At 32.8% G+C, this 15,954-nt stretch overlaps 2 protein-coding genes and 1 long non-coding RNA gene across 3 annotated transcripts; 2 read left to right on the top strand and 1 right to left on the bottom strand.

Annotated features, from left to right (window-relative positions):
• The first annotated feature begins 2,504 nt into the window (after positions 1–2,504).
• Positions 2,505–2,956, top strand: LOC141666800 (uncharacterized). Its single transcript, XR_012552362.1, has 3 exons — positions 2,505–2,544; positions 2,665–2,776; positions 2,876–2,956. It is a non-coding gene; the product is annotated as an uncharacterized LOC141666800 (long non-coding RNA).
• Positions 2,957–4,287: 1,331 nt separating this feature from the next.
• On the top strand, positions 4,288–5,935 carry LOC141664104 (uncharacterized). Its single transcript, XM_074469995.1, has 4 exons — positions 4,288–4,484; positions 4,632–4,801; positions 4,879–5,243; positions 5,726–5,935. The coding sequence occupies exons 2-4, from the start codon at positions 4,664–4,666 to the stop codon at positions 5,838–5,840; spliced, it is 618 nt and encodes a 205-aa protein (XP_074326096.1). The 5' UTR covers positions 4,288–4,484; positions 4,632–4,663; the 3' UTR covers positions 5,841–5,935.
• An 852-nt stretch (positions 5,936–6,787) lies between these two features.
• LOC141665801 (protein FAR1-RELATED SEQUENCE 5-like) lies at positions 6,788–7,462 on the bottom strand. Its single transcript, XM_074471784.1, has one exon. The coding sequence runs from the start codon at positions 7,460–7,462 to the stop codon at positions 6,788–6,790; it is 675 nt and encodes a 224-aa protein (XP_074327885.1).
• Positions 7,463–15,954: the final 8,492 nt, after the last annotated feature.

The raw sequence follows: 15,954 nt of genomic DNA, 5'->3' as shown, positions 1-15,954 counted from the left end.
GTCTGACCGTGACCTGACAAAGATAAAATAAAGCAAATAGAATACTTTTGTGAAAAATGATTAAATAAATCATGGTAAAATAACAACACTGTGTTTACATACAATTTCGTTTATCACATTGCAAAAAATAGAAGCAGACCATCAATGAATCATACTCAATAAGGAATAGAATGTAAGTTAATATGTTACAAAGACATAACAATAAAATAAGCCATATTATAACTCAGTACCTCTGCTTATTTTATAATACTGATTCAAGAATGATTCGTTATGTAAAATAATATACCTCAAATATTGTATCGTGTAGAAGTTCGTCCTTACACTCGAAAATTCTTGACTCATTGTCCCTTGTCATGTCTACCATACTAGTATGGAAGCAAGCACTCTTAGGCTCTGTTTGAGATTGCTGTTAAAAATTGATGTGCTGTTAGAAAAAGTGCTGGTCAAAAATGTGTTGTTGAAAAAATCAAATAATTGTTTGGTAATATTTTTAATTTGTGTATGTTTTAATGTAAAAATTTACAAAAACTAATGTTTTTGATGAGATTTGATGGTAAAATCAGCATCTGCTTCCCGTAAAAGCTGAAAAGCAGCTTTTATGAAAAGCATGGGGGATCTTGCTTTTTCTAACAACAGCTTTTACGCCAAAAGCACCTTTCAGAAAATCAGCTTCTTAATTTTACCAAACAGTTTTTAACTGTTTTTCAGCGAAAAGCTATAGTTGCTGTTTGCAACAGCAATACCAAACACACCCTTAATCTCTTCCCTTACAAGATAGTAAATTTCTAACGTATACAATTTAGATGCATCCTTCTCGATGATCATTGTCGTATCTGGTAGTGGAATCTGTTCAGACCTCTTCTCATCTTCTGCATACCTAAGACGTTGCTTGTCCATGGCACTCTCAAAACTAGAGTAAAATTCGACCAAGGTGTCACCACTTTCATGAAAATGTTGGAAAAAAAATTCAAACTTTAGACCTAGAAGTAGTTCTTAATAAACCAGCCATCTCAATATCCGAAAAATAAGCCGGAATCCATTGAGCACACATATTGAATAATTTAGTAAACCATGCATTATCCTCCAATTTATATTCTGCAATTACATCATTCCATCTTTCTACAAACTCGTGTGGCTTAAGTTGACCTGAATATAGAACATACTTTAATTTCTCTACAAATTTCTTGTCTAAAAAAGAGCTGGACCAACCTTTAACAATAAAGACAAGAATAACAATTACTTTTTGAATTAACAAATTAAAAAAAAAACCACAAAAAACTTTAACATTTACACACATTTGAGGGTAACCTGTTCATAATATGCACATGCATAGCCTATGCTTTGCTTTCTTCCATCAATTACGTAACGCCTTATTTATAGAAGGACATTGATTTGTGATGACACACGGAGGGACACGTCCCATTGCTTTCTTGAATGCTAAAAGAAGCCATTTGAAGTTCTTATAAATTTCCTTTTCCATCAAACCAACAACAAAAGTTATATTTTTCCAGTGGTTATCAACACCAGTGAATGGTACAAAAAACATGTTGTATCCGAATTATGAAAATGAAAAATCGACAAATATATCAAGCAATGTTAATACTAAAAAACTCTTTACACACTACACCATATATGACCTATTGCAAGCCCTATATATATTTGTGTTACATAAAGTGTTACTATAGCCACGAAAGTTACTAGTATATTGCAACACTTTTAAAAAGTGCTACAAAAAATATGAAAGCGTTGCAAACAAAAAGTTTATTTTCACAATTTCAAACAATTGAAATACTTTTAAAAAAGTGTTACAATACATGCTACATTTTTAATACAATTGACTAAAACTTTTAGGCGGGAATTGAAATTTTTCAAGGAGCGGCATAATAATTGCCCCCAAATATTTGTTTACTCAAAATAAATTTTATTTTAGAAAACCACATATCTCTATATCGCACCTCTCTCTCAGCCGCTCATCTTTCCCTCGACCGTCTCTTTCTCCCCCATCTCTCTCGCTCATCTATCTCAACCATCTCTCACCCATCTGAATCAATCATCTATGTCATTCATCCCTTGTAAATTTCTTTGTTCCATAAAGTCGATTAACTATAGTCGATTACAGTAAATCCCCAAAATCTAGAACTGATTTGAGCAAATTCGAGTGGATATTCAATTCAAGTTTCAGTTAGAGGTAGATTACCCATCTATTTTTGATTATATATGTATACAAGTGAAGTTTTTGATTATATATTGGATTAAAGCTCTTAATCTATGTTCTTAATTTTTGATTATATATGTATACAAGTGAAAGTTTTTTATTATATATTTGATTAATTGAATTTTTCAATTGTTGGAATTAGTGGAATTAAGATATAGTTTTGGTCCAAGACAATACAAAATTTTGATTATATACTGCTAATATATGAGTAATTGTACGAGTTTAATTTGTTGTTTATCGGAGATTTATATGTCGATTTCAGCAGTTATGGACAGTATTTTGTCGAAATCGGATGGGAAAATTGGCGATAAATCGAAGTGGAAGCTCAAGTGAGTAATGCTAACTAATTGATGAATTATAAATAAAATTTAATTGATTTGGTTATGTCAGTATGTTTGATTTTAAACTTGTGTATTTTTTGTTTGTGTTTGTGTGATTGGAATTAATAGAACGGTTGTTACACTAGCACTCACGTTTCTCACGAGTTCACAAGCTATACTTATTGTGTGGTCGAAGATAGCTGGGAAGTATGATTATAGTGTCACTACTGCGATTTTTTTGGTGAGAAAATTGTTTAAGTTTACTGTATGTTTTTATAAATTACTACTTTTTATTAGTAAGGCACGTGATTGACATTTGATGTTGTTGATTTGGAATTAGGTTGAAGCGTTGAAGTGTGCTTTATCACTTGCAGCATTGACTAGATTTTGGAGAACTAACGGTGTTACCGAAGATAACAGGTTATTTTCAGTGTTGTAAACTTTAGATATTACATATAGAGATTTATTTGTCTTACCATACTTTTATAACTCCAAGGCTTGAAGTAGATAAAAAATATTAATACAGTAGATAAAATATATATTTTTTACTATATAGGGCTCAATATCAAAGTACTTTTATTATCTATCATCAGAGAAAAGAGCTACAACAAGCCTACAACACTTCTGTTGAAAGAGATCCTATGATATCTCTTGCTCATTTGTATTTTAATCTTTTGTTTCAGTAAATTCAGTATGTACTGAATTTACTGAATGAGATTGCAGATACAAAGAGAAAAAGTGTTCATGTACACTAGTGTTGCTACTAATATGAAGTGATGAACTTGTGGAGCTACAAATTAGTATAGAAGAGTTGTTTCTACTTTGATTTCTGACTAGGGGAGACATCTCTATATTTACAGCCTTTGATCTCTCTCAATTTTCTAAAATATGATTATGGTATTCCCCCTGATAATTGATTTTCTCTTTTCTAGCATATTGTACATATTTCTAAGCTAATATGTGCATGTATTCACATTAACTTTGTCAACAATTTATTGATAAAATGGAATAAGGTTCTATGAATTTGCAGGGTCGATTTGAGATCTTATCCTTAACGGGCTCATTTACAGTCTCTGAGAATGGCAGTTTTAAAAGGACTGGCAGATTAAGCGTCTCACTAGCAGGTCCGGATGGTCGTGTAATTGGCGGTGGTATTGATGGAATATTGATTGCAAAAAACCCAATCCAGGTAATATTATCTCTTTGCTCTACTGTTCGGAATTTGATCTTGACTTGTAAACTATAGTCCATATGTTAAAGTCAATAATATGGCTCATTCTAGCACTAGTAGATTTGTTATTCTAAGATTATACTATGCTCTTATGTTTGGACGAGATGCACTTTTCAACAAAATGCTTATTTTAAAGCATTTTTCTTAATTTTGCAGCTTTTGTATGTGCCTTCAACTAAACGCTTGTATTGACATTCATTTTTAGTATATAGCTTAATTGTAACTAGTAACTATCATCTTGTTTTGGTACTGCTACTTAAACAATGTTCGAGTAGATTGTATTCCAAATTCATCAGATTGCTTCTACAACATGCCTAGAATAAACATGATTTGTATCATGGAGGGAGTTAAGTTCAGAGAGACAGATTCAATGCAAAGTAATTTGACAACTGTGCATTAAAAATAAAGTCTTTTTTAGTGTAATACCAGAATTCTGAAATTGCCTTGACAAAAAAAATTAAAATCACTGCAGAGATAATTTGGACCTGATCATAGGCTTTTTTTTGTCCAGTGTTGGGTAACACAGAACATGATAACGCTTAAGACCATTTCTTGTGACATATTTCTCTGGACGTTGAAATATGTTGATCTAGAAGGGGTCTTCTGTTTTTAATTTATCTTGAAGGAGAATATCCCTTCGACTGGACATAAAAAAATTGATTATTATAGTCCGCTGAATGAACCATCCAGACGTATTGCAGCTCCAACTTATGTAGAGGTTAGTGACCTGTTGAAAGTTTGTATGCGTGTGTGTGTTTTCTGTGCATTTTTTTGCCTAGTTCTTGAACATAAACTTGGGCCTGCAGTTAGCGTATCTCTTGCCCTCTAAATTTTATTGTATAATTGTTTTTTGGTTTCTTCGTAGGAAAATGTCCATCAGAGAAGCAATAAATTTCTATGGAGAAGATTAATATCAGGCGCAGGCCTGGTAGTCGAGCTGATTGCTTAAATTTCATCAGAAAGTCCTTTGATGAAGCCAAATTTAAAGATTTGACCAGCGGGCTTGACCGAATTTTTTATGAGGAATCAAAAGGGGTAAGTGGTAAGTTGTTTTCTTAGTTTTTCTAGTTATCTTTGTCCAACGAATTTTAATGGTAATGATACAAATATAGGGATCACACCGTGCATGTTTAAGGTTGAGACTTGGTAAAGAGACGGGCGTCATATTTGACAAAGTGTTAAAGTTTCCTAATTATACTGTGTACCAAAAGCTAGTTGTGACTTCTCCAAGGAGTTCGAGTAGTCTTAGTAGAACTTTGAATTGTCAGAATACTTGCAGTAGTATCAACATGTCTCTGCATGATCAAAGAGATAAATACGGAGCGAGAAGAGTGGATATAGAATTACAGAAACTCGACTTGGACGACAGAGAGTATGCAGCTATCATGTACGAGCTCAATTGTGATGCTGTTAAGCGGGAATTCTTTTTAAATAGAAAGGAAGAAGGAAAAAGAGGCTATGTGATACGAATGCTCAAGTAAGAATCTATATACTACTTACTGTTATTGTACTAGACATATGGAGAACTATGTTTTTTTCTATCTAATTATTAACTCTCAGAATGAAAAACATTAGGTGAAACAGAGAATACCCTAGAAAGACGTACTCAGATCGTCTAGACTTTAGAGATTAGAGTCCTACTTAAGTAGTATAATTCTTTCAATACCTGATTATTGTTCTGTGTTGTTTTAAAATATCAATGAAACTGTATATTATATTGATCTAAACAACAGTACTAATGTCAAAATTTGTTGTCGGGTGCCAGCTAAGATATAATATTATTTGACCAAATCACCTCAGGTTACATGTATAGAGCTGATTTATGCCGTATGAATTGTTAAATTAAGATTATACCTTTATCAATTATAGGGCTGCTTCCTGTATAAATATAGTTGACTAAAGAGTCCTGAGAACTCAGAAACTTATATGTGAAAGATCTTGTCTTACTTTCTATTTCAGAATGGTGATAGAGATGTTTCCTTCTGTGCAACTTGACTGTCGTGGCATTCCTAATCAATTTGGCCATTCCAAGGACTATTACAGTAGGTTAGAAGTGAATACAAAGAAGACTTAGTGGTATGGAACATAAGAGTTTGTGCAGTGGGGCACATTAGTTTGTTCCATCAGAATACGATGATTAACGATAATCTTTCGTTGCCTACAAAGCAGCAAGGCTTGAAATTCTCTGCAGAAATTACAAATTTTGATGAGTTCCTAAAAAGAAATATCCTATCTGTACTTTTATTTAAAATATGCATACTATTGGTATGTTGCTACTTAGACATGAAAGACTAATTAGCTTTATCAAGATTTATGATGTGTACGTTGATTATGTATTTCGACTTTGTAAAATTACTTGCTAGATGCAAGATGATCTTGTGGTATAAGCCAACTTTGTTTGGGCTTTATTGATTTGTACTTTGTTAGATTTGCAAGAAATGTGAAATCAGGTTTATGTGATTTTGGGATGGTTTTTGACATTTCAAACAGGATATTGCAACTTAGAGTAATAAAAAGTGTTGCAAATTAATGTTGCTAAAACTATTAAAAAGCATTACAATATGAACACAAGTGTTGCACTACAATGTTGCTAAAACTATTAAAAGCATTACAATAGGAACACAAGTGTTGTAGTAAAATTTTGCTAAAAATGATAAATTATGCCAATAGGGAAAAAGTGTTACATAAAAATGTTGCAATAAATTGACTTTTGTAACACATTAGACTCCAAAATGTTACTGGAAAGTGTTGCAGTATTTTATTGTAACACCATCAATATGTTGCTAAAACTGGCAAAAATGTTGCAATAAAGCGAGTTATTGTGACACATTTAAATGTTGCAATAAGTCCAAAAAATGTTGCTATAGGTTTCTATTACAACGGCAGTAAATGCAACGCTGAATTTTAGTACAAATGTTGCAAAAACCTCTATTGTAACATATTTGGTATCTTTTACTACACTTTTTTGGGGTTGCAATAGCCCATATATGGTGTAGTGACATATAAAGAATTTATTGAATTCTATATAAAATTGTTAAACTGAAAAACATACTTGTTCGTCCGAAAAGTAGGGTCGAATGAGACCATGTCACCAAATACATCAAAATTTGCTTGACCTATTGCATCCGTCCAAAAAAGTCCAGTCAAATGACCATCTCTATAAACTTTATAATCGTAGTAAATTTTGTTGTTAGAGGTCTCCTTCAACTTGAATTTTTCCAAAATCATATCAGCATCGTGGGGTCCAATACGAACTTTTACATCCCTAGAAAAATTCTTAAAATCATTAACAGTTGCACATATATCTTCATACGAACCCATCATTTCCTTCGCTATAGCATGGCATTTTACTACACCTACGTTTTCTTTTGAAGAGTCCATAATAAAATTCTGATTAGCAACTGACAAATTCCTATTACAGCGTAAAAATATTCTAGCATCTCTTGTTGCTAGAGGATGATTATGTTCCTCAATAAAACCCATAAACACAAAACCTTGTCCTGCAGGTTTCAAAATAATTTGTGCCTTGAAATTGCATCTACGAGATGTTATTTTCCTCCGTGGTTTCGTTACCTCGAAACCATTATCATCTAAAATTTTGGACCTGTTCTGATAAGGGGTGCCAGCCCTGTTACATACAACGTATTTAGCCAACAATATTCCTTTTGAGCCCATTTTCTTTGTAGACTTCCGCATATTAAATCCACATCTCTGACCATATAGATAATAAAAATAATATGCATCCTCTTAAGTTGGTAAATGCCGATTTATTTGTGGCTTGTGTTGCTCTTCGCATTTCGGTATGAAATAATTTCTACCATATGCATCAATGGAATATGAAAACTCTGATTCATCCACATTATTTATATCATCCATATCTTCATCTGATTCTGAGCTTTCAACTTCCGATTCTGAGCTTGGTTGTTCTGAATCATAACTATCAACACATGGAGCTAAAATTGAACCTAAAAAAGAAGAACAATCAAAAAGTTGAGTTAAATAATCAATCCAAACATGTTCTACATATTCATGTGTACTAAGTGAATAAAATTACACACAAATATATTTTGTCAATGGAAAGTACCACATCAAATTTCAAAAAAACAAAGATGTATACACACAAGTACAAAGACCATCACATACAATATACATTAAAAAAATGAATAAATAATGAACAATTGAAATACCTAAAGACTCTGCTTTATCAGACATAATGCTCAGTCTTAACAATATGGACCGGTAAAAAAACAAGACCAAAAACTTGAATGAAGGAAGAATACTTGAGATCGGGATATTGAAATTGCATGATGTCGTTATTAATTAGAGAGATAGATAAAATCTAGGGAATTGGAAGAGATATATTAAATAACTGAATGCCTATAGTAACGATGCTTAGAAACTGACGGGCAGTTGGTTATGTGATCCAAATGTATACAGAATATATAGTCACGTTTTTACAAATATATGTATATCCCCTAATATTTCTTAAAAAGTTGAAAATTAGATAAAATGTGGGCCTTTAGATTAGATAGTGATGGATGGTTAAGATCATGGTCTTCAAAGTCTCCAAATAAAATAAGGTCTACGCAGAACTTTATTATATATATATATATAGTGTTATTTCACTAGAAATATTTTTATAATGAAAACTAGAAATTAAAATAAAAAAATTCTAATTTTTCCTGACTCAAGAAAATACAACATGTTTTATTTTAGCTTATTTGTGTCATACAAATCAAGCACAATTTGAACTGATATAATATTCTGTAGATCTTCAAGCTTCACATTTTCACATATTTCTATCAGATTCCTTGGATCCCTTAGAATTAAAGCATTTTCTATGTAATTATCAGCATTTGAAAGAGCCAAGCCACCTCTTATGCCCGCCATTCTAGATTGTGAATTACCACTGCAGATTTTGTTAATGGTCTCAGAAGAATCTCTTTTTGGTGCTGGTGTCTTACTTCCCCATAGTAGCTTTTTCTTTTCTTCAAAAGTAAGTTTTGGCTTATCAGCTTTTGAGCCCTCTGTATTAGAGTTTGAGTCTCCTTCAAGAATGGTGTGATCAACTTTTAACCTTTCTTGGTTAGTTCTATCTCCAACATGTGTAGTATCAGAGGTTGAGATTGGTTGAGCTTCAGCATTTATTTCTCCAACATGAGCAATGTTAATGGTTGAAGTAATTTCAAGTTTTTCAACCCAATTAGATCCAGGAATCACATTCCTTTTCCTGTGAACCTGATTGGTTTCTTCTTCAAGTACCTTTTTTTCATCAGCATCGTCATGAGCTTGACTTATTGAATAAAATGGATCTATCAGTGTTTGAGATTTAGCAGATACTAATTTTGACTTTGATTTTTCACCAACCTTTTCTTTCCCCTTATACCTCCTATCAGCATTTAAGATAGCTTGAGACCTAAGAGTAGGTCCTTCAGCATTTGGAATTGAGCTGACTTATTTGATGAAAATTCTTTTTTTTTGGTCTTTGACTTCTTTGTTTTCTTGGAATGTCTTTAATTTGAGGTACATCAGAGTTTACAAATTTCGGTGACTTTAATTTTTCATCCATTAATTTCAACTATTCAAGATCAACTCCAGGATTTCCTTTTTCAAAAATCCTTCTACTCACCTTTGAATCAAAAGCTGTAATTTTAGGATCCTTGTAGAATAGAGTCGTGTTTCTTCCCTTCACTTTTAGAGTTTTCTTGAACTGACTTGCTTTAGCACCAACTTCCATAACCCTTCCAGCCTGGCCATCATTATCATTTGTGATTGTCAAAGTTTGTCTTTCAGTGGTTGTCACAGTAGTCAATTCTTTTGTAACAGTTATAGTTTTCTTTCTCCCATCTCCTTTAGTTATTTCACTTCCACCTCTTCTTTGGAGAGTGGACTTATAAGTACAACTAGGGCCACCAGTTTCTCCTCCCTTGTACCTTCCAAGTTTTTTCCACCCTTATTAAAACTGTAACACCCCCTAATCCGGGGTCGGGGATCCGAGTTGTCACGAGTTCCATTTCCAATAATAACACATAATCTTGAATCAACAACTAACTACTGCATGTTGTGACCCCACAATATACACACACACCCCACAAATTATAGTCCCAGACATGAAACTGAAACTAATACAAGTCATAAGATTCATAATTTATGAATTATTACAACTCAAAAGGATTTCTGAATAAGTTTACATGTTCATTGCCATTATATAACACAATTCATAATTATACATAAGTCTGGTACACCAAAAGATGAAGTTACAAATTACTTCAACATATAACTTTTTGTAATCACTGAAAATCTCGGTTATACAAGTATACACAAAGTTTCAAAATATAAAATACATAATATACGTTACAAGGTGATCTCATATATCTAACCTTGTCTTAACATTTTTATGCAAATCTTTGCCATGCATAATGTAAAATTAACTGAATATATGTTTTTGAAGATGAAGTTACGAAATACTTCAATATATGTATCTATTATTTTCATAAATTCCTTTGAAAACTACTGTTGTTCAAAGTACAACCAATTTTCAAAAGTTCATCACATACATAAAGTTACAAGGTAAGTCTTATATAAATCAGTTTCGTAAAACTCTCGAGGGCTTTGTCCCTTCAAGTAAAATAAATCCTTGAATATTATTTAAAAGATGAAGTTACAAGATACTTCATTTTCAACATATCATTTTGAAGTGTTGACTCTGCCAGCACTCATCGGTCACCCAGCAGCAACCTTTTTTCTCGGGGTTCTCAGGATAGTGTTGCAAAATCAAAAATATCCAATGTCGATGATGAACCAATTCTGGAGCATTGACGCGCGAGAAGTGCAACTTACGATGATCAGTCGCAGTTGTACAACTCTACCAAATACCTACATGTAGGGGAGAACAGTCGGGTTTACTTGCCCCCCGATCGCTGAACTCCTAAGGAATGAACCGCTACTGCGAAACTTCCGGGCACATTAGGCCCTTAAAAAATAAATGCTGGGCCAGCGTCACTCGGCCACTTATGCCACTCCTAGTTCGGATGAAATCCATGACCCTGAAACGTAAAGCTCGTCTCCCTTTTTCCCAAGTAGACACTTGTTGACAGGACTCCACCAAGAAGTCCTATCTAGATGGAACGGGGAAACTCATCAATATTTCCCAAGTGATTCTTGTTAATGGATTACACTTGTTCCATGACTTACTTCCCGAATGTTGGGTAAGTAATCAAAACTTTCTTGATCTATTCAGCAACTTCATTGAGAATATAAAATAAATCTCTAAGCAAGATCCCCTATATTTTGAGCAAGTATTTAAATTTCCTCTGTAAAGAAAGATTTAAATTTGAAAACGGGGTTTGGGATCCTCTCTTTACTTTTAAAATCATCTGATAAAGTTTAAAAATATGTTTCGAAAACATTTAAGATAAAGATGATTTAATTAATATAAATCACTTTGAAGAATATTGAATGAATTTTTAAATATTATTTTTTAAATATTTAACGATTAAAGAACATTTTTAAATAAAATAATCGGAGTTAAAAGTTCTTAAATGAATATTCAAAACTAAAATTCATTTAATAATTAATATAAAATATTCAAAGTTAAATCTTTATTTGAATAATCAAAATAATATTCATTAATAATATTTAATCGTAATTAAACTATTAATCGAATATTCGAAATAATATTTACTTACTATTTAAAACTATTGAATAAATCTTATTCGATTATTAGTTTTTAAAACTATACGTAACATACTCGGAAACATCGTCTCCCGGTTTAAAGTATAATGCTCAACCTCGTATATCCTATACTAAGGGTATACGCAAAATATCGCTTATCACTAGCATAGGTATTATGTAGTTCGTAAGCTCTAATTGAAACAATCATTTTTCACTATTGAAATATAATAATTTCAAAACATTCATGCATACATATTGAAAGATTTTAACTTAAAATCATACATGCATTTATATCGCAAAATTTCATTTTAAACATTCATGCATATACTTGCAATTATCACAACGACAGTAACAAGGTCTGAAAACTTGCCTGAATGTCCGTGGGTGGATGTGTTTTTAGGATCGGTCCGATTACCTTACTAATTATAGCAGTGGTGAGTTTTAACAGTAGAGGTTTCGAGCCAAAAAGTTACACACAAAAATAGTCATTGGAAAATCGGGCATTATAACGGCTATAACTACTAATTTCCAAAACTTTGAACAACACCAATTCAACAACAATTCAACAACAACTCAAGATCTCATCTTTTACCACTAAACCAAGTCAAAATCTACTTAAAAACCTCAAACCCAACAAATAATTCTCATGGCTCAACAATCAATCAACCATAACTTATCATACATACAACTATACATGTTTAATCCTCTCATTCCTTAACGATTATAAAAACACCCATTTATAATCTAACTCATACAAGCTTATAACTTAACAAAAAGGGGGAAAGCTTGGTTATATCTCCTTGGAGCTTCTAAACATAATACAAGAGCCTTGAAATGCCTAAGGGGGCCTCGATAAAAGCTTAAACAACCTTGAACTTCCAAATAAAATCAAGAAATCAAAGTTATTTCTTGAAAGTTACTATTCAATATCATCTTTGATGAATTAAATGACTATGATAGCCATGTATTCATGAGCTTAAACTCATGGCTCTTCTTAGTTATGAAATATAGGAGCTATAGAAACTAACCTCTTGATTTATGGTGGACTAAAGCTTGGACATTGCTTTTCTTTTTCTTCCTTTTCTATGCAAGGCCAAGAGTGAAGAGAAATGGGGGGGGGGACGTGGTTTGGTTGATCTTTGGAGTTGTGTTTGAAATGCTTAGTTGATAATGATCCAAGTGTTTACTTGAACAATTATCTTGATTTCTCTTTAATAAAGTGATGATGTCACTTTGTTTGCATCATCATAATGCCACATGTTGGTTCCTTATGGTTTGATGATGTCACCTTGTCCTAATCCACTTGATTATTGCTAATTGTTTGGGTAATCTCCCTTGTTATTTGCATAAGTTGGTTCCTTGATCACTTATTTATTTTATGATTCGCTTAACTCTCATTCTCGTTGATCATTTCAGGGAACATATCTATGATCTTATTATAATGGTTTTTTAAGTCCTTCTCAATATCTTTTATTCCTTTAGTGATCCTCTTATATAATCCTTGGATTTATTTCCTTTGATCTTAACACTTTATACTTAATTCCTTCGATGTCTGGTGGATTTTCGGGAAAAATCAAAGTGCTCATTTTCAAATCTAACGACTTTCACATAAACTCAAATTCACTACGGAATACTAATATGTACTCAGAATTTCCATAAAAGAACTCCTATATATGGTCGTCTGATAATATTTCTTAATCAGCAAAATTCACTATTCATCAGGGTTTTGAAACAAAAGTACTATTTACCGGGGTTTCAAAAGTTTCAAAAATTTGGGGTTATTACAGTCTCCCCTCTTTAAAAGGAATTTGTCTCGGAATTAGGTAAAAAATAATTGGGGATACATTTCTAGCATTGCGCTTTCTAACTCTCAAGTGGATTCTCCCACATTGTGCTTCTGTCACAAAACTCTGACCAGTTTGATAACCCTGTTCAAAAGTACTTGTTCCTTTTTGATCTATAATCCTTAATGGTTTCTCCATATAGGTTAAGTCTGGTTGCATGTCTATATGCTCGTATTCCACTATATGTCTGGTTTCCGGATTATACTTCCTTAACATTGGCACGTGGAATACATTGTGAATTTGTTGTAGGTTCGGGGGTAGGGCTAGCTCATATGCTAACTTCCCAATATATCTCACAATCTCGAATAGTTCAATATATCTTGGGCTTAGCCTTCCTTTCCTTTCGAACCTAATCAATCCTTTCCAAGGGAATACCTTTAACAGCACTAGGTTCCTTATTTCATACTATTTTTCCCTCCGGCCCAAATCGGCGCATTACTTCTGTCAATCTCGGGCTGCTACCAGCCGTCCTTGGATTAGATCCACTATATCCTTGGTTCGTTGGACCACTTCGGGTCCGAGCATTTTGCGCTCACTAAATTCATCCCGATACAAGGGAGATTGACATCTTTTTCTATAAAGGGCCTCGTAAGGAGGCATTCCAACACTGACATAAGATATATTTTGTATACAAACTCAACTAGTGATACATGATTATTCCAACTTCCTTTAAAGACTATTGCACAGACTCTCGATATATCTTCAAGCGCTATAGCTTTTGCTTCTCAATATCCACTCTTTTCCAGTCCGTAATTGTTACTATTTTCTGTACATAATACTATTCGAGCTATTAACGTTCTATAACCTTTTAATAATTGCGTCAACCTTATTATCATGAAAAAGTTTTGATTTTAGAGGTAACCGCTCTTATACTACTCCTTTCCTAGCCGCTTCTATCTTTGAGAGCTTGATCAATCATATAGAAGTAAAAGAATTTATTGAGAGATCACTATGATCAATGAACACTTGTTACATTGCATAGTTAGTACAGAAGGGGCCCATCCTTTAGTACTTGACAAGTAATTAAACAGTATGTGGTATCCTACTAGGCTTCTATCATACAGATAGATAGTCATTCGACAATACTTTCCCTTCTGGAAGGGTTGTTCTTATCAGTTTATTAGAAGATGAAAAAGAAAGAATTTATGAGAATTATAAAAAAAAGATATATGGTCACAAAATATCCGTCTTGGAATCTATCTCTGAAATATAAAGGTTTAATTAAGGAGAATGAAATATATATATATATATCAAGTATTACTGCATCGTATTTAACGTGCCTGAATATTTTTTCTACTCCGTCCATCACTCTATGGACCCATGCTCTTACTCAATCTTATAAACTATTATTTTTGAAACTCCCTCAATATCTAAAATTGAATCTGGGATTTTATACTCGACGTCATCATTACTAGAATCCTACGTTGCACCATAATTTCCTTCGTATAGTAATACTACTATTTGTCGATAAGAAGGAATAAATATTTAATATGTAATAATCGACTTAGTTAGTCTACCAACGATAACGTATACTTCTTCATAACTCGATAATTGGTAATCATATCTCAACATTCATTACAATACAGCACTCACAGTTGTTATCATCCCATTATTCACAGAATCATTGCTGCATTACTGTAGTCCATCACTGATCTACTGCAGTCATTTGCTTCCTGCGAGATCTTAATTACTAATCATACAGAATTCATATATGTCGTATCGAAATCTTCCAAGGAGGCAACATAATCACCATTTGTGATCTGGGAAGAATATTCCCCGAACTTGACATATATATGGCATGAAGCAGATAAAATTGCAGAAGAGTTTTAATCAGCTCAATGATAGTAGGTTAATACCATTATTAACCATATGTCTTTGATAGGAGACTTGGAGCTTAAATGTTCATTTAGTCCTTTTTGGAACATGGTCATGGCTTATCTCAAGATAGGACCTTCTACAATAGGTAGCCTACTTACAGCGATAATAGGAAATAAATCTTTACCAAACTACTATTATGGTTAAGTATTGCACAGTCATTAGAAGGAATGTAAATCTTCCACACCATAATATGACCTTCATGGTTTCAAAACATACTCTCTCATGGTTTAACACGTGCCCCACCTGGAATCATTATTATTATGTCATATTCCCTTTACCAAAATTTCTATTTTGAAAAACTTAAATATTACTTTTTTTCTTGTAACATCTCCAAAGTCATCCTTTAATCCTTCCTCCTATATTTTCTAGGTTCAGGGCATATCAAGATACCATTTACTAATACTATAACCATTGTGTCTATATAGCTCTGAAAACTTTTTCCACTGATCTTTAAGGGTTGTTGTTACCTTAATCCTTCCAATTCATACTGTCGAAACTCATAATATCCCTATTAAGGGTGAAATGCCACCCTTTATGCATTCCCCCACGACTCATCTCAAGTTATCAATATTTTATCCTCAATTATATTTTTTTAAACAAATACTTACCTTCTTCCACGGATAAATCAAGTCATCTATCCCTGATAAGGTTATCTTATTCAAATATTCCCATCTCGATAGTATATACATAGTTTTATGGTAACATCCTTTTTCAAACTGAGGTCAATCCATATGGCCTCCAAAAGATAACAACGATTATCCGCTTTTCTTGCTTGATTTAGTAATGGTAGCA

This window comes from Apium graveolens, chromosome 6, assembly GCF_009905375.1.
Source record: "Apium graveolens cultivar Ventura chromosome 6, ASM990537v1, whole genome shotgun sequence".
NCBI classification, from domain to species: domain Eukaryota; kingdom Viridiplantae; phylum Streptophyta; class Magnoliopsida; order Apiales; family Apiaceae; genus Apium; species Apium graveolens.
This window is presented reverse-complemented; position numbering and strand designations above follow the sequence as displayed.